Below are 25,982 nucleotides of genomic sequence, written 5' to 3' on the forward strand. Positions count from 1 at the left end.
AAAAATAGAGAAATCATAAGAAAATATAAATAATAAATATTTATAACAGTGCAAATAATAATGCTGAAAAATAAGATCTATGCAAAAAATATAAATGTATAAATAGTGTAAATAAAGAAGAATATTAGTTTAAATGTACTGTATAATTAAATGCAGTGTTAACACCAGATTATTGCACGGCTGAATACTTGTACTGTTAACTCTGTGTTGCACCGTTGAAGATATAATAAATTATAGCTGTACAAAAGTAAAACTAAATTATTTCAATTCTTTTGTCATATATTTAATGTCTACCGAAATTTACTGTGTCGAACAATAACAATATTATAAATATTCATACTATTATAACTATTTACTTATTTATATATTAAACTTTTAGCCCGGCTGCTGGGTTCCATAAATAGAAGTCAAATATAAATATTATACATGTTCAGGAACAGATAATGTGTCTGCTGGCGACATCTAGTGGACAAAACAAAACAAATAAACATTTAAATAAGATATTTCACTTTAACACCTTCTGAAGACACAAATTATCATCTGCATTAAAATTTATTTTATGAACATACAAACAGAAAAACATATCAAAATACTATTAAAAAATGATGAAGATAATAAATAAATAAGTGACATTCAGGACAAAAGTCAAATGGATTAACTGTTCAACTCCATGAGTTTTTATGACTTAATGCTGCAAAATGTTTCTGAAGTATGAAGAAAGTTCATTTTCTCTCTTTTCAAATGAAGCTGGAGAAAGTTTTAAGGATCCAACGTAATGAGATTCAACACTTTCAGTTCAGGCATGCAGGTAAACTAAGAGAAGGGCCCGGCTTGGATGCGTACTAAGAGAAGGGCCCAGCGTGGAGGTGAACTAAGAGAAGGGCCCAGCGTGGAGGTGAACTAAGAGAAGGGCTCAGCGTGGAGGTGAACTAAGAGAAGGGCTCAGCGTGGAGGTAAACTAAGAGAAGGGCCCGGCTTGGAGGTGAACTAAGAGAAGGGCTCAGCGTGGAGGTAAACTAAGAGAAGGGCCCAGCGTGGAGGTGAACTAAGAGAAGGGCTCAGCGTGGAGGTAAACTAAGAGAAGGGCCCGGCTTGGAAGTGAACTAAGAGAAGGGCCCGGTGTGGAGGTGAACTAAGAGAAGGGCCCGGTGTGGAGGTGAACTAAGGGAAGGGCCCGGCGTGGAGGTAAACTAAGCGAAGGGCCCGGCGGCGGGCTCGGGGATGTTGGTGGCGTGCATGTCGCGTGTCATGTTGGACTTCTCTTTGAGTTTGGCCTGCAGCAGCGTGTGCTCCACGACGCCGATCCTCACGTCCATCTGAAGGTTCTCCTGCTTCAACTTGGTCAAACCCTGCTTGATCTTCACCAGCGGAGCTGAAGGACGAATGCAGACGGACGGTCAGAACCAAACAGAACACAGACAGTTCATTCATATCTTCAAGCTAAACCTGTTAAAACAGAGATTCAGTCATCAGCATCACCTCCATCAGACATGCTGCTGCCTTTCTCCTCCATCTCCTGCTTCACCTTCTCCAGCTCCTCACTGATCTGAAACACAGAAACAGAAAAGCGCGAGTTGGACCGCCGGTATCATCTGTGTTCATTCGCTCTAGACGCGCCGGACAGGAGGAGGAGCTCGTCTCCATAGATACCGACAACATTTCCTCCATCAACCATGGAATAAATAACCACTGTTGCTGCTTTGTACATGTTGGTGAAGTTACAGATATGTCAGAAAACCAAACGCCATCGTGTCTGGATTCATAACATCACCCGGCGGCGAGCTGTATTCACATACAGTGTTATTACACTGACTGTATCTAGCAAGCCACGCGTCTCTACTGCGGTATGAACCCAAAATAAACAGATTGTGCTTTCATTAGGGATGCACCGATACCACTGATTTCAGACCGAGTACAAGTACTTATATTTGGGTACTCTCCGATACCGAGTACCGATACGAGTACTTCTCTGAGCCTAAAGAGCCTCGTTAACAGCCAGCTGGAGGGTGTGAGCAACACACGGCAGGCTGGGGAGTCACGCATACGAGGCGGTGCGCCGCCACCGGCTCTAGGTCGGCTTGGAAAGGCTCGGGGCGAAGGTGCTTCCTGGGGCCGTGGACAAAGTGCTCGCTGCGCCCTCTCTCCCCGCCGGGGAGGGACGGGGGCCCCTGCTCCCTGTGCGGACTGTCAACCGCGTCGTGCCCCCAGGGCGGGGATCGGCCCACGTAAAATGCGCCAGGGGTCTGCAGCGATGTCGGCGACCCAGCCGACCCGTCTTGAAACACGGACCAAGGAGTCTAACGCGTACGAGTCAGAGGGTGCAAGCCAAACCCCGTGGCGCAATGAAAGTGAGGGCCGGCGCGCACCGGCTGAGGTGGGATCCCAGGCGCACCACCGGCCCGTCACACTGCCGTAAAGTGGTATCGGTGTCGTTGTATCGGATCCGTTTTGGGAGTACGAGTACATGAGCACAGTATCGGACCCGATACCCGATACTGGTATCGGTGCATCCCTAGTATTTAATATCAATAAACAGATCAAATGATGCTGAAATAACTACATGATGATGCTGATCAGTAAAATGTCTGAATCAAGCTTTGTCAGGTCTGTTACCATGACGACAAGCAGACAACTTTTAAAATGCTTGTTTTCTGAATGGAGTCTGGATGGATCAGTGCCAGGCTAAGCAGCTGCTCCATCAACACTCAACATGACGTCATCTAGAGACGTTGTTGTCTCTACCAGAGACAGTCTGTGGTCTCTGCTCTCTGGACAGAGATGATGGACTATCGTAGCTCTGGGTGACCACAGACACACACAACATTTATTTATCCTCCATTTCTGACTCAACGACGTCAGGACGTCAGTGAGGACAGGAGGACGATCTCAACTCTCCCTCGAATGACGCATCTATTTGCCTTTTTGCATTGAAAAGTTTGCTTCGCTCCTGGATGTGAACACACCGTAAACACATTTACTCCACTAAGTAGAGTACTCAAGTACAAATTCGAGGTACTTGTACTTTAAACAGTACTTCAGGAAGTTCAGCTGTCAGCTGAGAACAGATGAGAAGGTGTAAAATGAGAGGAAACCCAAAGACAGAGAGTCTGAAGCGTCTTCTGTTCAAACTCTAAAGGTGTAAAATGGACTCGACTGTAGAGTGATGTGAGAAGGTGTGATGCGTTCACTGACCTCAGCCAGGACTCTGGTCCTCTCAGTGACTCCTCCACTGGCCTGCTGGTAGCGCTCCTTTGCCTGGTGGACAACACAGGTTTGTTACCAGGTTTCTGCTTCTTTTCCTTAAACATCTAATTATTATTTATATATGTCCAACAGTTTGACCACATGCGAGAGAGCTGACAGCCACAGTGTGAATTGATTTTTCTCCCCTTCCTAAAACCTCCAGTCCATGAGCTGGAGGTCGTCTCTCTGTACCTCCATACCTCTGGATGTTGGGGGCAGTTTTGGTGTTTACCTGGCTGAGTTTGGCCTGAGCGCTGCGGTACTCCTGGATCAGATGCTCCAGCTGGTTGTTGATGTATTTCTCTCTGCTGCTCACCTTCTCCAGAGTCTTACCGATGTCCTCCTGCAGTTTGTCCAGGTAGCTCTGCGGAGACACGAGAGGACGCAGCAAGAACGCCGTGAAGACACACAACTGGATTGTTATAAAGCGTGTTTTCAGTGTCTGCTGAGGAGGACCCTGCTGTCCTTTTCACTTTCAGTCTCTGAACTTCTTTCTAGGTGAACATTTCTGCCATATTCCACAAGACAAAAGTGGATTATGTCCTGACTGAAGAAATGATTCTTTCTGGTTAGTAATGAAAATAAGAAACAGCAGGTGGAGCCAGACACACACAGACTGACATCAGAATTACTACTGAACCAGGTCAGTGAACGCACCTTGGCCTCTTGGAGCGAGGACTTGATCCCGTCTCTGTGTTGATGCATCTGGTCCACGTGGATCCTCCAGTCCTGCAGACCAGAGACCAGTAAAACAACAAGTCAAACAGCAGCAACACAACAAGAGAGCATGCTGGGAAACTACTACCACCACTATCTGCACAGAGACGCCTGGCTGCTGCTTTTTATCCTCACTAGAGTCTCAGTTTCCCCCTCACTTGCGCTAAGAGGTGAGTTTGTACCTTGTTGTCCGTCCTGATGGTGACCTTGAGCTGCGGCAGGACTCTCTCCACCTCCAGGTTCCACTCTGCTGCATCAACCGACGACTCCAGAATCTCGTCCGGTTTGGAGGACGGTTCTGCTTCCTGTCAGAGAACAAAACAAACACCACCACTTGTTGCACAACTCAAGTTCACAGGGAGTCTTTGAATGCATCATATTTCCAGGTGAACTCACCGTGTGAGTGGTTCGTAACTTCAGGGCCTCCAGGTCCATGACGTTCTCCTCCTCATCATCAGGCTCCTCCTGAGATTAAACACATGTTAATGACCTTCACTCAGCAGCTTTCCACGTTCCAACAAGCTTTAAACAAAACACAGGCAGCGAATACGTTATCACATTTATTATCTTTATATTAGAGCCGTCAATCCATTCAAATATTTAATCAGTATTAATCGCACATTTTTTTATCTGTTCAAAATGTTCCTTAAAGGGAGATTAGTCAAGTATTTAATCCTCTTATCGACATGGGAGTGGTCAAATATGCTGCTTTATGCAAATGTATGTATATATTTATTATTGTAAATCAATTAACAACACAAAACAATGACAGATATTGACCAGAAATCCTCACAGGTACTAATGTATAATGCATATGTATATGTAGTATATGTACTTACCTATGTATAATACAATATATAAATATATAAATAAATATAACAAATAAATAAATATAATAAATTAATGAATAAATATAAAAAATGGAAAATCAAAACTACATATAAAAAATAAGAATGGAAAATAAAAAAATAGACAAATAAATGTAAAAAAAAAAAAATGAAAATGGAATCGATAAAAAATAAATAAAGAGATAGATAAATAAATAAATATAAAAAATGGAAATCAGTTAACAACACAAAACAATGACAGATATTGTCCAGAAACCCTCACAGGTACTGCATTTAGCATAAAACAATATGCTCAAATCATGTTATCAAATCAAAAGTTATGACTTTATTCTCGTAATATTAAAAGTAAAGTTATGTCTGTGAAGTCTGTAAGGTGACTTTATGAGAAAAAAAGTCGTAATTTACGAGAATAAAGTCGGAATATTAAGAGAATAAATAACACGTAAAATTACTACATTATATTCTGACTCTATTCTCTAAATCTCAGATTTATTTTTTCCTTAAAGTGTCCCTAATACTCCGTTGTACCGTCGTACCATAGACCTACAACAATGATGAATAAAAATGAAAATGTAAACAAAAAACAGTTTCAGTTCATTTCCACTGATTGTTTTATAAATCCACAGGGAGCCACTGGAGAGGAGCTGAAGAGCCACATGTGGCTCCGGAGCCGCAGGTCGCTGACCCCTGCTGCTGCTGTACCAGGAAAAGATTCATCACTTGACATGACGGTCTGAGTCTCACTGCACCCTAAAATATGCAGGATGTGCACCAAACTGGCAACCACTTATTGTGAAGTGAATGCAATGGAACGGAGAAGGGAGACATCTAGTGGCTGGATGTTATGAATGTTATGAATGTTATGGATGTTATGGATGTTATGGATGTTATGGATGTTATGGATGTTATCGATGTTATCGATGTCATCGATGTTATCGATAGCACCTTTAATAATAAAACAGGCAAAATAACTTTGGATTTAAACGGGTAAAAGTTTGTAAGTAACAAACAAATATTAAGGATGAAGAGTACCACGTATACAGATAAATAAAGCTGGGACACCTACCATCATCTCCTCCTCTACTTTGCTGAGTGTGAGCTCTGCGTCGTCCTCCATCACAGACTCTTCTTCTGGGGTTTCTGTCGGGTAGTTTGGTCTGGAGGGAAGAAAAAGGACAGGAAGTCAGAAGACTACGGTTGTCAATCGATTAAAATAGTTAATCGCGATTAATCACAATATAAAACAATATGCTCACATCATAACATGTCAAACTGCAGCCCAACAGGCAACAACAGCTGTCAGTGTGTCAGTGTGCTGACTTGACTATGACTTGCCCCAAACTGTAAACAATAGTAGTAAAGTAGGAAAGAATAAGACCAAACGAGAGCTGAGGAGAAAGACAGGAAAGATGTGAGTTGTTGTAGAGAGGTGAGTAGAGGAGAGATGTTGGAGTACCTCCTGAAGGAGAACCCCCTCCTCCTCAGAGCCTCTTCAGCCAGTCGGTCCAACACCAAGCAGACGTATTCGCCTGAACCGGACTTCAGTTTGGAGGGCGGGAAGTCCACCTTAACACCCTGACAGAGAAGACACAAAGATGATGAGTCAAACGAGTCGCCGACACTCTGGCATCTCTGAGTTCTGACTCTATAACAGCAGCCGAACGATGAGGAGGAGTCGAGCCGAGTTTGAGGTCAGCATCAAAAGCCCTCTGGAATATTTCATCCATCGTTACATATTTCATTCATCTGTTTTATTCACCGTTCATCTGTCAAGCTGCAGAGCGTCTGCAAGTATCATCAAGGATAAATGGGAGACTTTTGAACTTCTTAAGACCTTTTTATTCTGAGTTGCAAGAAGCAGACACTCACAATCATGCAAGAGAAAACCAACTGTTAGCTGTCAGAAGGTCTGTGTGACTGCGTTGGTATTTGTTTTTTTGGAATATGAGATCACTAAATGTACACGGTTGTCTGCCTATGAAGACTTTTGAAAACACTTTCATGCCAGTCAGGATGACAGTAAAACTACACACCACCTATCACAAGAGAAGTCGTCTGATTTGTTCCTGAAATCACAACATTTGTACTATTAGTGATGCACCGATACCGATACCAGCATCGGGTCTGAAGAAATGCAAAAGTAGATAAATAAATAAAAAGAAATGCAAAAATAAATACAGACGTTTACAAATGTATAAAAATAAATACATGAATAAATAAAAGGGAAATGACACAGAAGAGTAAATGAATAAGGGAATTAATACACAGATAAATAAATAAAGAAGCAAATTAAAACATAAATATAAATTTTTATCATCATTTTATGAATTAATTAATGACTACATTTATTTTTTTTACATTATTTTTGCTACATTTTACAAAAAAAAGAAATAACCATGATGGATGACATGGGTGGTGAGAAGATGGGAGTGATAATGATGATCCATTCAACTCTATACATTATGCACTTGTAGGAAAAGTCTAACAAAATACAACTGCTTTGTGAACTGAATCAGGGTTCGTGGAAATCCTCCATCAATAATAGTAAGTCTGGGGCGCACTAAGGACAGTCCGCCCCAGTGACACGGGGAGCACCTTCACCCCGAGCCTTTCCAAGCCGACCTAGAGCCGGTGGCGGCGCATCGCCACGTATGCGGGACTCCCCAGCCTGCCGTGTGTCGCTCACACCCTCCAGCTGGCTGTTAACGAGGGTCTTTAGGCACAGAGAAGTACTCGTATCGGTACTCGGTATCGGAGAGTACCCAAATGGAAGTACTTGTACTCGGTCTGAAACAAAGTGGTATCTGTGCATCCCTAGTTTGTACCACCTCCAACTCTCCAACAACGAGATCTTAACGGAGTCACAACACAGATCTGAACGCCACTTACAAATGCCCTGAGCTCCGCCAGGATGTTGGACACGGTGGCGTTGGGTTCGTCGTACTCCTGAGGCTCGGTAAACGGCCTCCCCGCCTCGTTGATGAGCCACGCCGCGATGATGGTGAACATGTAGAACTGCTCGCCCGGGTTGAGCGCCAGATATGGACTGGAGACAAAGTAATGTCTGATGGGGGGGAAACAGAGAGGAGATCAGAAGGAGGAGACTCCTCCTGTGAGGTATGGAGGACGGAACCTTATTATAATTATTATCATTATTATTAGATGACTGATGGTCTATATATTGCACCAGTTCAACTCAAAGGAACACTATTGTTGAGATAAGTTTTTCTCTACGTTTATACCGACAGTACCGTATTTCAGATTTGATATTGTATATACATAGCTATATCTATCTATCTGTCTATCTATCTATCTATCTATCTATCTATCTATCTACCTACCTACCTGTCTATCTACCTATCTACCTGTCTACCTACCTGTCTATCTATCCATCTATCACCACAGTTGTAACTGGGACATTGTGGCAGTCATGTTACCTCATTAGGTAACATCTGCTAGTGATCATTTCTGGTGAAATAACAGTGAAATTAAACATTTAAACAGGTTGAACTAGTTGGGAACATTTGGATCAGACGTTACTAAACAAAGCTTTAGCTTAAACTCGTCATTTCCATCCAGGTGTTACTGTGACGTTATCCCTCACCTGGACAGATTTTTCATGTTGTGTTTAGTCAGAACTTCCTCCTCATAGTTCAGCACCTTCAACTTCTCCAGCAAACCCTCCATCACTACGAACACGTGGTGAGCTGCTCCGGGACCGCGCTCCTCTTCATCTCCTCTTCCTCTGCCCTCATCCGCCATCATCTCTTTATTCCACCAGCTGACACTCAGACTACCAACACAAATAACACCAGATCACTCACACTACCAACACAAATAACACCAGATCACTCAGACTACCAACACAAATAACACCAGATCACTCACACTACCAACACAAATAACACCAGATCACTCAGACTACCAACACAAATAACACCAGATCACTCACACTACTAACACAAATAACACCAGATCACTCACACTACCAACACAAATAACACCAGATCACTCAGACTACCAACACAAATAACACCAGATCACTCAGACTACCAACACAAATAACACCAGATCACTCAGACTACCAACACAAATAACACCAGATCACTCACACTACCAACACAAATAACACCAGATCACTCAGACTACCAACACAAATAACACCAGATCACTCACACTACTAACACAAATAACACCAGATCACTCACACTACCAACACAAATAACACCAGATCACTCAGACTACCAACACAAATAACACCAGATCACTCACACTACCAACACAAATAACACCAGATCACTCACACTACTAACACAAATAACACCAGATCACTCACACTACCAACACAAATAACACCAGATCACTCACACTACCAACACAAATAACACCAGATCACTCACACTACCAACACAAATAACACCAGATCACTCAGACTACTAACACAAATAACACCAGATCACTCACACTACTAACACAAATAACACCAGATCACTCAGACTACTAACACAAATAACACCAGATCACTCAGACTACCAACACAAATAACACCAGATCACTCACACTACCAACACAAATAACACCAGATCACTCACACTACTAACACAAATAACACCAGATCACTCAGACTACTAACACAAATAACACCAGATCACTCACACTACCAACACAAATAACACCAGATCACTCAGACTACCAACACAAATAACACCAGATCACTCAGACTACCAACACAAATAACACCAGATCACTCACACTACCAACACAAATAACACCAGATCACTCAGACTACCAACACAAATAACACCAGATCACTCACACTACTAACACAAATAACACCAGATCACTCACACTACCAACACAAATAACACCAGATCACTCAGACTACCAACACAAATAACACCAGATCACTCACACTACTAACACAAATAACACCAGATCACTCACACTACCAACACAAATAACACCAGATCACTCACACTACCAACACAAATAACACCAGATCACTCACACTACCAACACAAATAACACCAGATCACTCAGACTACTAACACAAATAACACCAGATCACTCACACTACTAACACAAATAACACCAGATCACTCAGACTACTAACACAAATAACACCAGATCACTCAGACTACCAACACAAATAACACCAGATCACTCACACTACTAACACAAATAACACCAGATCACTCAGACTACCAACACAAATAACACCAGATCACTCACACTACCAACACAAATAACACCAGATCACTCAGACTACCAACACAAATAACACCAGATCACTCACACTACTAACACAAATAACACCAGATCACTCAGACTACCAACACAAATAACACCAGATCACTCAGACTACCAACACAAATAACACCAGATCACTCACACTACTAACACAAATAACACCAGATCACTCACACTACTAACACAAATAACACCAGATCACTCAGACTACTAACACAAATAACACCAGATCACTCACACTACTAACACAAATAACACCAGATCACTCACACTACCAACACAAATAACACCAGATCACTCAGACTACTAACACAAATAACACCAGATCACTCACACTACTAACACAAATAACACCAGATCACTCACACTACTAACACAAATAACACCAGATCACTCACACTACCAACACAAATAACACCAGATCACTCAGACTACTAACACAAATAACACCAGATCACTCACACTACTAACACAAATAACACCAGATCACTCACACTACTAACACAAATAACACCAGATCACTCACACTACTAACACAAATAACACCAGATCACTCAGACTACTAACACAAATAACACCAGATCACTCACACTACTAACACAAATAACACCAGATCACTCAGACTACTAACACAAATAACACCAGATCACTCACACTACCAACACAAATAACACCAGATCACTCACACTACCAACACAAATAACACCAGATCACTCACACTACCAACACAAATAACACCAGATCACTCAGACTACTAACACAAATAACACCAGATCACTCACACTACCAACACAAATAACACCAGATCACTCACACTACTAACACAAATAACACCAGATCACTCACACTACCAACACAAATAACACCAGATCACTCACACTACTAACACAAATAACACCAGATCACTCGGACTACTAACCTTTAAACACCAGATCACTCAGACTACCAACACAAATAACACCAGATCACTCCGACTACTAACACAAATAACACCAGATCACTCACACTACTAACACAAATAACACCAGATCACTCACACTACTAACCTTTAAACACCAGAACACTCAGACTACTAACCTTTAAACACCAGATCACTCACACTACTAACCTTTAAACACCAGATCACTCACACTACCAACACAAATAACACCAGATCACTCAGACTACCAACACAAATAACACCAGATCACTCAGACTACCAACACAAATAACACCAGATCACTCAGACTACCAACACAAATAACACCAGATCACTCAGACTACCAACACAAATAACACCAGATCACTCACACTACCAACACAAATAACACCAGATCACTCAGACTACCAACACAAATAACACCAGATCACTCACACTACTAACACAAATAACACCAGATCACTCACACTACCAACACAAATAACACCAGATCACTCAGACTACCAACACAAATAACACCAGATCACTCACACTACCAACACAAATAACACCAGATCACTCACACTACTAACACAAATAACACCAGATCACTCACACTACCAACACAAATAACACCAGATCACTCACACTACCAACACAAATAACACCAGATCACTCACACTACCAACACAAATAACACCAGATCACTCAGACTACTAACACAAATAACACCAGATCACTCACACTACTAACACAAATAACACCAGATCACTCAGACTACTAACACAAATAACACCAGATCACTCAGACTACCAACACAAATAACACCAGATCACTCACACTACTAACACAAATAACACCAGATCACTCAGACTACCAACACAAATAACACCAGATCACTCACACTACCAACACAAATAACACCAGATCACTCAGACTACCAACACAAATAACACCAGATCACTCACACTACTAACACAAATAACACCAGATCACTCAGACTACCAACACAAATAACACCAGATCACTCAGACTACTAACACAAATAACACCAGATCACTCACACTACTAACACAAATAACACCAGATCACTCACACTACTAACACAAATAACACCAGATCACTCAGACTACTAACACAAATAACACCAGATCACTCACACTACTAACACAAATAACACCAGATCACTCACACTACCAACACAAATAACACCAGATCACTCAGACTACTAACACAAATAACACCAGATCACTCACACTACTAACACAAATAACACCAGATCACTCACACTACTAACACAAATAACACCAGATCACTCACACTACCAACACAAATAACACCAGATCACTCAGACTACTAACACAAATAACACCAGATCACTCACACTACTAACACAAATAACACCAGATCACTCACACTACTAACACAAATAACACCAGATCACTCAGACTACTAACACAAATAACACCAGATCACTCACACTACTAACACAAATAACACCAGATCACTCAGACTACTAACACAAATAACACCAGATCACTCACACTACCAACACAAATAACACCAGATCACTCACACTACCAACACAAATAACACCAGATCACTCACACTACCAACACAAATAACACCAGATCACTCAGACTACTAACACAAATAACACCAGATCACTCACACTACCAACACAAATAACACCAGATCACTCACACTACTAACACAAATAACACCAGATCACTCACACTACCAACACAAATAACACCAGATCACTCACACTACTAACACAAATAACACCAGATCACTCGGACTACTAACCTTTAAACACCAGATCACTCAGACTACCAACACAAATAACACCAGATCACTCCGACTACTAACACAAATAACACCAGATCACTCACACTACTAACACAAATAACACCAGATCACTCACACTACTAACCTTTAAACACCAGAACACTCAGACTACTAACCTTTAAACACCAGATCACTCACACTACTAACCTTTAAACACCAGATCACTCACACTACCAACACAAATAACACCAGATCACTCAGACTACCAACACAAATAACACCAGATCACTCAGACTACCAACACAAATAACACCAGATCACTCAGACTACCAACACAAATAACACCAGATCACTCAGACTACCAACACAAATAACACCAGATCACTCACACTACCAACACAAATAACACCAGATCACTCAGACTACCAACACAAATAACACCAGATCACTCACACTACTAACACAAATAACACCAGATCACTCACACTACCAACACAAATAACACCAGATCACTCAGACTACCAACACAAATAACACCAGATCACTCACACTACCAACACAAATAACACCAGATCACTCACACTACTAACACAAATAACACCAGATCACTCACACTACCAACACAAATAACACCAGATCACTCACACTACCAACACAAATAACACCAGATCACTCACACTACCAACACAAATAACACCAGATCACTCAGACTACTAACACAAATAACACCAGATCACTCACACTACTAACACAAATAACACCAGATCACTCAGACTACTAACACAAATAACACCAGATCACTCAGACTACCAACACAAATAACACCAGATCACTCACACTACTAACACAAATAACACCAGATCACTCAGACTACCAACACAAATAACACCAGATCACTCACACTACCAACACAAATAACACCAGATCACTCAGACTACCAACACAAATAACACCAGATCACTCACACTACTAACACAAATAACACCAGATCACTCAGACTACCAACACAAATAACACCAGATCACTCAGACTACTAACACAAATAACACCAGATCACTCACACTACTAACACAAATAACACCAGATCACTCACACTACTAACACAAATAACACCAGATCACTCAGACTACTAACACAAATAACACCAGATCACTCACACTACTAACACAAATAACACCAGATCACTCACACTACCAACACAAATAACACCAGATCACTCAGACTACTAACACAAATAACACCAGATCACTCACACTACTAACACAAATAACACCAGATCACTCACACTACTAACACAAATAACACCAGATCACTCACACTACCAACACAAATAACACCAGATCACTCAGACTACTAACACAAATAACACCAGATCACTCACACTACTAACACAAATAACACCAGATCACTCACACTACCAACACAAATAACACCAGATCACTCAGACTACTAACACAAATAACACCAGATCACTCACACTACTAACACAAATAACACCAGATCACTCACACTACTAACACAAATAACACCAGATCACTCAGACTACTAACACAAATAACACCAGATCACTCACACTACTAACACAAATAACACCAGATCACTCAGACTACTAACACAAATAACACCAGATCACTCAGACTACTAACACAAATAACACCAGATCACTCAGACTACCAACACAAATAACACCAGATCACTCACACTACCAACACAAATAACACCAGATCACTCACACTACCAACACAAATAACACCAGATCACTCAGACTACTAACACAAATAACACCAGATCACTCACACTACCAACACAAATAACACCAGATCACTCACACTACTAACACAAATAACACCAGATCACTCACACTACCAACACAAATAACACCAGATCACTCACACTACTAACACAAATAACACCAGATCACTCGGACTACTAACCTTTAAACACCAGATCACTCAGACTACCAACACAAATAACACCAGATCACTCCGACTACTAACACAAATAACACCAGATCACTCACACTACTAACACAAATAACACCAGATCACTCACACTACTAACCTTTAAACACCAGAACACTCAGACTACTAACCTTTAAACACCAGATCACTCACACTACTAACCTTTAAACACCAGATCACTCACACTACCAACACAAATAACACCAGATCACTCAGACTACCAACACAAATAACACCAGATCACTCAGACTACTAACCTTTAAACACCAGATCACTCAGACTACCAACACAAATAACACCAGATCACTCACACTACTAACACAAATAACACCAGATCACTCAGACTACCAACACAAATAACACCAGATCACTCACACTACCAACACAAATAACACCAGATCACTCACACTACCAACACAAATAACACCAGATCACTCACACTACCAACACAAATAACACCAGATCACTCACACTACCAACACAAATAACACCAGATCACTCAGACTACCAACACAAATAACACCAGATCACTCACACTACCAACACAAATAACACCAGATCACTCAGACTACTAACACAAATAACACCAGATCACTCACACTACCAACACAAATAACACCAGATCACTCACACTACCAACACAAATAACACCAGATCACTCAGACTACCAACACAAATAACACCAGATCACTCAGACTACTAACCTTTAAACACCAGATCACTCAGACTACCAACACAAATAACACCAGATCACTCACACTACTAACACAAATAACACCAGATCACTCACACTACTAACACAAATAACACCAGATCACTCAGACTACTAACCTTTAAACACCAGATCACTCACACTACTAACCTTTAAACACCAGATCACTCAGACTACTAACCTTTAAACACCAGATCACTCACACTACTAACCTTTAAACACCAGAACACTCAGACTACTAACCTTTAAACACCAGATCACTCACACTACTAACCTTTAAACACCAGATCACTCAGACTACCAACACAAATAACACCAGATCACTCAGACTACCAACACAAATAACACCAGATCACTCAGACTACCAACACAAATAACACCAGATCACTCAGACTACTAACACAAATAACACCAGATCACTCAGACTACTAACACAAATAACACCAGATCACTCAGACTACCAACACAAATAACACCAGATCACTCAGACTACTAACACAAATAACACCAGATCACTCAGACTACTAACACAAATAACACCAGATCACTCAGACTACTAACACAAATAACACCAGATCACTCAGACTACTAACACAAATAACACCAGATCACTCACACTACTAACCTTTAAACACCAGATCACTCAGACTACTAACACAAATAACACCAGATCACTCAGACTACCAACACAAATAACACCAGATCACTCACACTACCAACACAAATAACACCAGATCACTCAGACTACCAACACAAATAACACCAGATCACTCACACTACTAACCTTTAAACACCAGATCACTCAGACTACTAACCTTTAAACACCAGAACAGATCAGACTACTAACCTTTAAACACCAGATCACTCACACTACTAACCTTTAAACACCAGATCACTCAGACTACCAACACAAATAACACCAGATCACTCAGACTACTAACACAAATAACACCAGATCACTCAGACTACCAACACAAATAACACCAGATCACTCAGACTACCAACACAAATAACACCAGATCACTCAGACTACTAACCTTTAAACACCAGATCACTCAGACTACCAACACAAATAACACCAGATCACTCACACTACCAACACAAATAACACCAGATCACTCAGACTACTAACACAAATAACACCAGATCACTCAGACTACCAACACAAATAACACCAGATCACTCAGACTACTAACACAAATAACACCAGATCACTCAGACTACTAACCTTTAAACACCAGATCACTCACACTACTAACCTTTAAACACCAGATCACTCAGACTACTAACCTTTAAACACCAGATCACTCACACTACTAACCTTTAAACACCAGAACACTCAGACTACTAACCTTTAAACACCAGATCACTCACACTACTAACCTTTAAACACCAGATCACTCAGACTACCAACACAAATAACACCAGATCACTCAGACTACCAACACAAATAACACCAGATCACTCACACTACTAACACAAATAACACCAGATCACTCAGACTACCAACACAAATAACACCAGATCACTCAGACTACTAACACAAATAACACCAGATCACTCAGACTACTAACACAAATAACACCAGATCACTCAGACTACCAACACAAATAACACCAGATCACTCAGACTACTAACACAAATAACACCAGATCACTCAGACTACTAACACAAATAACACCAGATCACTCAGACTACCAACACAAATAACACCAGATCACTCAGACTACTAACACAAATAACACCAGATCACTCACACTACTAACACAAATAACACCAGATCACTCACACTACCAACACAAATAACACCAGATCACTCAGACTACTAACCTTTAAACACCAGATCACTCAGACTACTAACACAAATAACACCAGATCACTCAGACTACCAACACAAATAACACCAGATCACTCACACTACCAACACAAATAACACCAGATCACTCAGACTACCAACACAAATAACACCAGATCACTCACACTACTAACCTTTAAACACCAGATCACTCAGACTACTAACCTTTAAACACCAGATCACTCAGACTACTAACCTTTAAACACCAGAACACTCACACTACTAACCTTTAAACACCAGAACAGATCAGACTACTAACCTTTAAACACCAGATCACTCACACTACTAACCTTTAAACACCAGATCACTCAGACTACCAACACAAATAACACCAGATCACTCACACTACCAACACAAATAACACCAGATCACTCACACTACCAACACAAATAACACCAGATCACTCACACTACTAACCTTTAAACACCAGATCACTCAGACTACTAACCTTTAAACACCAGAACAGATCAGGTCTTTGGACTGAGTTGAGTCCAGTAGCATGTAGCTAGCTAGCCCGCTAGCTGTGGGTCTGGATTGTTTGTCTCTCTGTTGTCAGGCAACCGAGAGCAGCAAGGAAAGGAGGCTGGTTCACGGGCGGATATTAGGGTGAGGAGTGGAGGGTTGTGACGCATGCGCAGTGTAACTGAAGCTGCGTTTTGATTGGCTAAATTTCGGCGACGGCAGACCAGATTTTACTGCGCACGTGTGGTACCCCGAGGCTATGACGTATTGATGACGCGTGACCTAGCCTCCTTCTATAGGCCGTGCCGAGAGCTAAAGCTAGCTGACTAGGTAGCTAGCGTTAGCTGGCTAGTGAGGCTATGTTACTAACGTCAACCGTTTAAACGATCTACAGGTCAGACACGGAACATGCGACAACACAGCAGCACTCAACTCATCTAACGTGACTAGCTGCTAACAGAGCTAACAATCTGTTAGCACTGTTAGCTCTGTTAGCTCTGCTAGCATTGTTAGCTCTGTTAGCTCTGCTAGCTCTGTTAGCACTGTGTTAGCACTGTAAGTCGATAGTTTCCGGTTTGACTCCGGAATAAAACGTTTTCCGGTGGTTGTCAAACTTTCAAAATAAAAGCTCGTCGACGATATAACATTTTTAAAAAGGGTGAAAGATGATAAATAGGGACATTATTCTATATCTAAGCATCTATAGCTGTTTAAAACCCCATCCAAACAAGATGTTCATTAATCAGCCTAATCAGTGTCAGAGGCAAGAACAACACAATAATCAATATATTTATCAATCAATTAACTGTTGTGATGAAGACAAACTAAGATATATAAGAACAGTTTTAAGGTATTTGCACTCAATTATTTCCATTGTATGCTATTTTATACTTGAGTTCCACCACATTAAAGGAAATATTAACAACAGATACTTGTTAGATTTGACCTGCAGCACACCATGAAACATCATTCATGATCACAGATTGACTGAATGTGAAGTGGTTGAAATTAGCTACCACTCAAACAGTTTACAACTTTAAATCCTGCTCACATGTTAAAATAACCAAATAATACAATACAAAAGAATCTAACCCTGATGACCACTTTTACTTTCATACTTTGGTCCATTTAGATGATATTGATTATGTCCTTTTACTTGTAATAGAGGATTAGTTAATTAATGATATCAATATAATTCAATGTGTATTTTTTTAACATGTTTTTTTTGTATTTTCTATTCATTTTTCTTTATCATTTCAATCATCTTATATTTTCATATTTTTATTTACTCATTGTTAAAATAATAATAATAATAATAATTAAGCAGTTAAAGTACATTTGATAGAAGGATAAGTTATTTATCAGTAATATATAATTACCACATTTTTTTCTATAATTATAATTTCTTATGTTATTTTTTTTTTCTGGTTTCAATATTTGTTTTTAAAACAAAAAAAAGAAATGTTGATACATGTTGGAACTGAATTGTAAAATAAGCCTTTCACTAATAAAAATAAATCTTAATCTCAATAAAGTATCTTTAAATGTCATCACTACTTCTACAGATTCTACTTCTACTTCTAACTAGATTCTGTGTATGTGCACCAGATATGTGTGTTTATTAAAAAATGTATTCAATATATAGTTGTTTTTTTTACATGTTTTAATGTTTTTTTGTTCTCTATTCATTTTTTCTTCATTTCAATCATTACTTTGAATGTATCTTGTATTTTAATATTGTATTGTACTCATTGTTATATTATTATTATTATTTAGTTAAAGTATAGTTGATACAAGGATAGGTTCATTATCAATAATATATCATTACCACTTTTTTTTTTCGATAATTAACCAAAAAAATAAAATAAAATAAAATATAAGAAATTCAGTCTTATGTTATATTATTTTATTTTATTTTTCTGGTTTCATTATTTGTTTTAAATGGAATTGAATTGTAAAATAAGCCTTTTACTAATAAAATAATTCTTTATAATGATAAATCCAGAGTGGTGTGTTGCAGACGATGAGCTGATCACTGAGATTATCTCTCCTTTTTACTGTTATAAATAAATGCTCATGTATCCGTCACTCATACATTATATATGTTCAACCTCAACACAACCTTGTAGCCTTATCTAGTGAAGCCTGATATACGCAGTCAGTCATACACAGTGTGTGTTTGTGAGTGTGAATAATTCATACCCCCCCCATGGTGCAGGGGGGGGGGTTTGTTTAATCTGCATGCTGCACCCTGTCTGTCTGTCTGTGTGTCTGTCTGTGTGTCTGTCTGTGTGTCTGTCTGTCTGTGTGTCTGTCTGTCTGTCTGTCTGTGTGTCTGTCTGTCTGCCTGTCTGTCTGTCTGTCTGTCTGTGTGTCTGCCTGTCTGTCTGTCTGTCTGTCTGTCTGTCTGTCTGTCTGTGTGTCTGTCTGTCTGTCTGCCTGTCTGTCTTTCTGTCTGTCTGTGAGCACACAGATGGCGCTCCCTGGTGACTGTGTTTGATTGACAGGCCTGCTGAGTGCCTGCTGCAACACTGATGACGCTCAGAGAGCAGCATCCCTGCCTCATCAGCATCCACCAACATCCACCAGCATCCACCAACATCCACCAGCATTCTCACCAATATTCATCAGCATCCACCAACATCCCCGCTTCATCAGCATCCACAGGCATCCACCAACATCCTCACCAATATCCACCAGCATCAACCAACTTCCACCAGCATCCCCGCTTCACCAGCATCCACCAACATCCTCACCAATATCCACCAGCATCAACCAACTTCCACCAGCATCCCTGCTCCACCAACATCCACCAACATCCCCGCTTCATCAGCATCCACCAGCATCCACCAACATCCCCGCTTCACCAACATCCACCAACATCCTCACCAATATCCACCAACATCCACCAACATCCCCGCTTCACCAGCATCCACCAACATCCCCGCTTCACCAACATCCCTGCTTCACCAACATCCACCAACATCCCTGCTTCACCAACATCCCTGCTTCACCAACATCCACCAACATCCACCTACATCCCTGCTTCACCAACATCCCTGCTTCACCAGCATCCACCAGCATCCCTGCTTCACCAACATCCTGCAACTACCTTTTGTAGTTGCCGTGTGTCAGTTTGAAACTGTTTTGGTAGTCACTTTAAGTTGTTTTGGCCCATTTTGTAGTTGCTTTTAGTCTCTTTGTGGTTGTTTTGCCCACAAAGAGTCTCAAAGCAGTAGGATTTATCGGTGAGATGTGACTGTGATGATGGTAGTTTATCCACCTACAGTACGACGGATTAGTCAGCTGGAGACAGTAGTTGGCCTGTGAGCGAGAGCTGTTGATGAATCTCCTCCACACGCCTACAGATGAAACCCAGACCTCAGCGAGTCTTTACTCAACCTGAGGAGAAAGGAGACCTGGCTTCTTCTCTGTGATCACAGGCTCGCTGCATCCAGACAGCGTGTCAGCCCGAGGCCCGACCTCCTCCTCTCGGCTCGCCGGTGTTGGATGGAGAGGTAATTGGGAGGAGAGGCAGAGGTGGATCCACGGCTTAACCTGAGCGAGGCGGTAATGAGTGCCGGCTGCCGGGAGGCCGTCGCCTGAGGGGCCAGCAGGAAGCTCATCAGCCTGCTGGGCGTCATTCAGAAAGGCTATTTATGCCTTTTTTGCTCCAAAATAAGTGCTATCTGAGAGCCGTTATATGACTGGATACCTCCTAAAAGGGGTGGTAGGTGACGTTTTGACTGCTCTGCAGCATTAAATGACCATGTGGGGGTTGATGTGGTTTTAATGAGGACGATATATCTGGCCTTCATGTTTGACAACACATAGAGAGGTGAAGTCCCGCCCCTTCCTGTGGACCACCATGGGACCTCATTTAAAACAAAATATGACCGGTAGTCAACGGAGAGAGACAGATCTTTTTTTGATCCCGTTTGAATATCGACATGAATCACAAAGACCATGTTTGTCAATTTAAAAGATAATTTATCAGATTCAGAAAGTCTCTAAAACTGTTGAAGTATCAGACGTGAAAATACGTCATTAGAAAGACGACACGCCCAAAAGTGTGTTAGTGACGTCAACATGACGATGTCTTAATGGTCTTATGTCGCCATCTTGGTTTTTCCCTGTCGCCATCTTTGTTTGTAGCCATCTTGTTTTTCTGCCATCAACATCTTGATTTTTGGCCGTCGCCATCTTGGTTTTAGGCTGTCGCCATCTTGGTTTCTGGCCTTCGCCATCTTGTTTTTTGGCCGTCGCCATCTTGGTTTTTGGCCTTCGCCATCTTGGTTTTTGGCCGTCGCCATCTTGGTTTTTGGCCTTCGCCATCTTGGTTTTTGGCCGTCGCCATCTTGGTTTTAGGCCGTCGCCATCTTGGTAATTGGCTGTCGCCATCTTGGTTCGTAGCCATCTTGGTATATCCCCGTCGCCATCTTGGTTTCTGGCCTTCGCCATCTTGGTTTTTGGCCGTCGCCATCTTGGTTTTTGGCCGTCGCCATCTTGGATTTTCCCTGTCGCCATCTTGGTTCGTAGCCATCTTGTTTTTTTGGTGTCACCATCTTGGTTTGGATGCTCTGTGCATCAAAATATAAATATAAACCTGTAAGAATATTACGCTGCGGAAAGAAGAGATTTGACAAGTCAATCTCAGAGTAACAGAGACTCCTGCAGGTTATTCTAGTGTTTCTGACACAAGAAGAAGAAGAAGAAAAAGAAGAAGAAGAAGAAGAAGAAGAAGAAGAAGAAGAAGAAGAAGTATAAGAAGAAGAAGAAGAAGAAGAAGAAGAAGAAGAAGAAGAAGTGTTCCCACTCGGAGGGAGAAGATGAAGATGTGTTAATGGAGCCGTGGATCAGCAGACGGCGTTCCTCTTCTCTGCACTGGAATCACCCGAGGCCGTTTCTCTCCGACAGATTGCTTGAAGAGCTCAATTGTGCTCAGCTAATGCATAACAAACAGATGGAGCTGAATGCAATCACTCCAGAGTGGCGTCTCTATCTCTTCCTCGCTGCCTCTCTCGCTGAAATAAATCAAAATGATGGTTCCTGGCGTCAGCGGTGCTATGCAGGAGGAGAAACACAGTTATCATTCGGCTCAGAATCACAGCTCCGCCTGAACGAGGAGAAATTAATTAACGTCACTTTGCTCCACTTCTCTGAGGCTTTGATGGGTACAGTTGCCGTGACAACCTGGTAACGGTGAAGCACAGGTGCCCGCGGGCTGTGACCGATATATATTTATGGCGGGAGGTGCAGACGGCGGCGGTGTCATCTTTCTAAGTTTGTCAAGGTTATAAAAAGCAGCAGTGCTGAAATTAGACGGAGCAGCTGACAACCAGCAGAGTGCCGATCACAGATCCAGATCCATGATCACACCGATCCAGATCTGTGATCGCGGATCCAGATCCACGATCACAGATCCAGATCCATGATCACAGTTTCAGATCCATGATCACAGATCCAGATCCACGATCATAGATCCAGATCCGTGATCACAGATCCAGATCCGTGATCACAGATTCAGATCCACGATCATAGATCCAGATCCGTGATCACGGATCTGGATCTATGATCACAGTTTCAGATCCATGATCACAGATCCAGATCCACGATCATAGATCCAGATCCATGATCACAGTTTCAGATCCATGATCACAGATCCAGATCCACGATCATAGATCCAGATCCGTGATCACAGATCCAGATCCGTGATCACAGATTCAGATCCACGATCATAGATCCAGATCCGTGATCACAGATCCAGATCCGTGATCACAGATCCAGATCCGTGATCACAGATTCAGATCCACGATCATAGATCCAGATCCACGATTATAGATCCAGATCCGTGATCACGGATCTGGATCTGTGCTCTGCTGCTTCCTCTGTGCAGACGGGCACCTCACAGCCCATGTTAGCTGTTCATCCTCAGTTCACTCAGTAATCACGTCTCTTATTCCAGCGCCCTGCAGCAGGAAGTGGACGTACTCACCGTGATGTCACCCACTGGTTTGTGGACGGCTGTTTTGAAGCCTCGAGTTCGGCATTTTTGGTCGTCGCCATCTTGGTTTTTGGTCGTCGCCATCTTGGTTTTTGGTCGTCGCCATCTTGGTTTTTGGTCGTCGCCATCTTGGTTTTTAGTCGTCGCCATCTTGGTTTTTGGTCGTCGCCATCTTGGTTTTTGGTCGTCGCCATCTTGGTTTTTGGTCGTCGCCATCTTGGTTTTTGGTCGTCGCCATCTTGGTTTTTGGTCGTCGCCATCTTGGTTTTTGGTCGTCGCCATCTTGGTTTTTGGTCGTCGCCATCTTGGTTTTTGGTCGTCGTCATCTTGGTTTTTAGTCGTCGCCATCTTGGTTTTTAGTCGTCGCCATCTTGGTTTTTGGTCGTCGCCATCTTGGTTTTTGGTCGTCGCCATCTTGGTTTTTGGTCGTCGCCATCTTGGTTTTTGGTCGTCGCCATCTTGGTTTTTGGTCGTCGCCATCTTGGTTTTTAGTCGTCGCCATCTTGGTTTTTAGTCGTCGCCATCTTGGTTTTTGGTCGTCGCCATCTTGGTTTTTAGTCGTCGCCATCTTGGTTTTTAGTCGTCGCCATCTTGGTTTTTAGTCGTCGCTACTTGTTTTTTTTTAATCAGAAGTGACGCGAGAGGGTGGAGCTAAGTATCGGCCGATGAAGCTCTGGATCCATTTTACATACAGTGTGAACGATCTGACTCTCAGACGATTGGATCTGCAGCTTCAACAGCCCGATTTCCAACATGGCTGCTGTCATAAGATCCGTTATAAACTGTCGTGAGCTTGTTTTAATACCGAACACAGAAACATGTTTGAGGTAAACACGTATCTAATCTTAGCAAACAGCTAATCAGACGCAGAGTATTTCCTGTGTTCATGTCATTAACTGACTGATGATGGTGTCCTTTCAGAGTGAAGCTCTGTATCAGCAGACACGTCTGTTTGTACTCAGATTGCAGATAATTTGATTGTATGTCTGATAGTTCGGTCTCCCTCATCTTTAAGGGTTTATGTTGCAGCTGGTCGGTTTGATTGGACTCTTTGAGGAAACGAGGGCCCCCCCGCTGTTGGTTTTAGGGCCAATAAATTGACACTTGACTAACTGCTGCTGAGATCTCCGGCCACACAGAAGACGAGTCGCACCGTAAATTCCCGCCGGACCGAAGCGGAATGATTGGCATTTCATTTAGACGCCGACGGCGGCGGAGGAGTGAATCTGCGGGTCTCTGCTGACTCAGTTGAGCGATCGTGTTTTGCTCGAGCCGACATCAAGTTAGTGATTTAATTTGAGCCGCAGATGAATGAGATGAGTGGAAGATAGCGATGGAGAGGAGAGGTGATCTGAGCCTCTCTGTCGCTGCTGTGAGTTTGAGATGTTAGTGATAAAACCAGACATCTGATCAAAGGGTCAGACCTGATGGAGATAATTATAATTACACTTATATAAATGGTAATACTGAAGAGTCCCACTGTAGGCTACTGCAGTTATATTTCACTAATAAAGTCAGATAAAGATGATTTGATTATGTGTGACTAACAATACTTTCAACAACATTGACTTTAGTCTTCTTTTGTGGTCTTCTTCTTTTGCCTGTTACAGCGAAGTGTACACTGAACAGGTGTACATTACATCAATGTTCAAATTAACGAGCTCACAGTCGGTGAGGTACAGGTAGGGGTGCAGGTGCAGGTACAGGTGCTGGTACATGTACATGTATAGTTTCAGGTACAGGTACGGGTACGGGTGCAGGTGCAGATACAGACGCAGGTACAGGTGCAGATGCAGGTGCAGGTGCAGGTGCAGGTGCAGGGGCAGGTACAGGTGCAGGTGCATGTACAGGTGCAGGTACATGTACATGTATAGTTTCAGGCACAGGTACAGGTACGGGTGCAGGTGCAGATGCAGACGCAGGTACAGGTACAGGTACAGGTACAGGTACAGGTAAGGATGCAGGTGCAGATGCAGGTACAGGTATGGGTGCATATACAGGTGCAGGTACATGTACATGTATAGTTGCAGATACAGACGCAGGTGCAGGTGCAGGTGCAGGTGCAGGTGCAGGTGCAGGTGCAGGTACAGATACAGGTGCAGGTGCAGATACAGGTGCAGGTACAGGTAAAGGTGCGGGGGAGTTGCAGATGCAGGTACAGGTAAGGGTGCATATACAGGTGCAGGTACATGTACATGTATAGAGTCAGATGCAGGTGCAGGTGCAGGTGCAGGTACAGAT

At 42.0% G+C, this 25,982-nt stretch overlaps 1 protein-coding gene across 3 annotated transcripts; it reads right to left on the reverse strand.

Annotated features, from left to right (window-relative positions):
- Positions 1–270: 270 nt before the first annotated feature.
- On the reverse strand, positions 271–18,340 carry ift57 (intraflagellar transport 57 homolog (Chlamydomonas)). Of its 3 annotated transcripts, XM_074649880.1 has the most exons (13): positions 18,281–18,340; positions 17,724–18,234; positions 8,413–8,601; positions 7,698–7,872; positions 6,265–6,383; positions 5,875–5,965; positions 4,357–4,425; positions 4,143–4,265; positions 3,901–3,972; positions 3,476–3,607; positions 3,193–3,255; positions 1,480–1,546; positions 271–1,372 (listed from the first exon to the last, which is right to left on the reverse strand). In XM_074649880.1, the coding sequence occupies exons 3-13, from the start codon at positions 8,571–8,573 to the stop codon at positions 1,191–1,193; spliced, it is 1,254 nt and encodes a 417-aa protein (XP_074505981.1). In that variant the 5' UTR covers positions 8,574–8,601; positions 17,724–18,234; positions 18,281–18,340; the 3' UTR covers positions 271–1,190. The 3 variants fall into 3 exon arrangements, with proteins under 3 accessions (XP_074505981.1, XP_074505984.1, XP_074505982.1); XM_074649883.1 differs by lacking the exons at positions 17,724–18,234; positions 18,281–18,340 and adding an exon at positions 10,978–11,001; XM_074649881.1 differs by lacking the exons at positions 17,724–18,234; positions 18,281–18,340 and adding an exon at positions 10,978–11,001 and having other exon boundaries at positions 8,413–8,604.
- Positions 18,341–25,982: the final 7,642 nt, after the last annotated feature.

The sequence above is a fragment of the Sebastes fasciatus genome, chromosome 11, assembly GCF_043250625.1.
Source record: "Sebastes fasciatus isolate fSebFas1 chromosome 11, fSebFas1.pri, whole genome shotgun sequence".
Taxonomy (NCBI): domain Eukaryota; kingdom Metazoa; phylum Chordata; class Actinopteri; order Perciformes; family Sebastidae; genus Sebastes; species Sebastes fasciatus.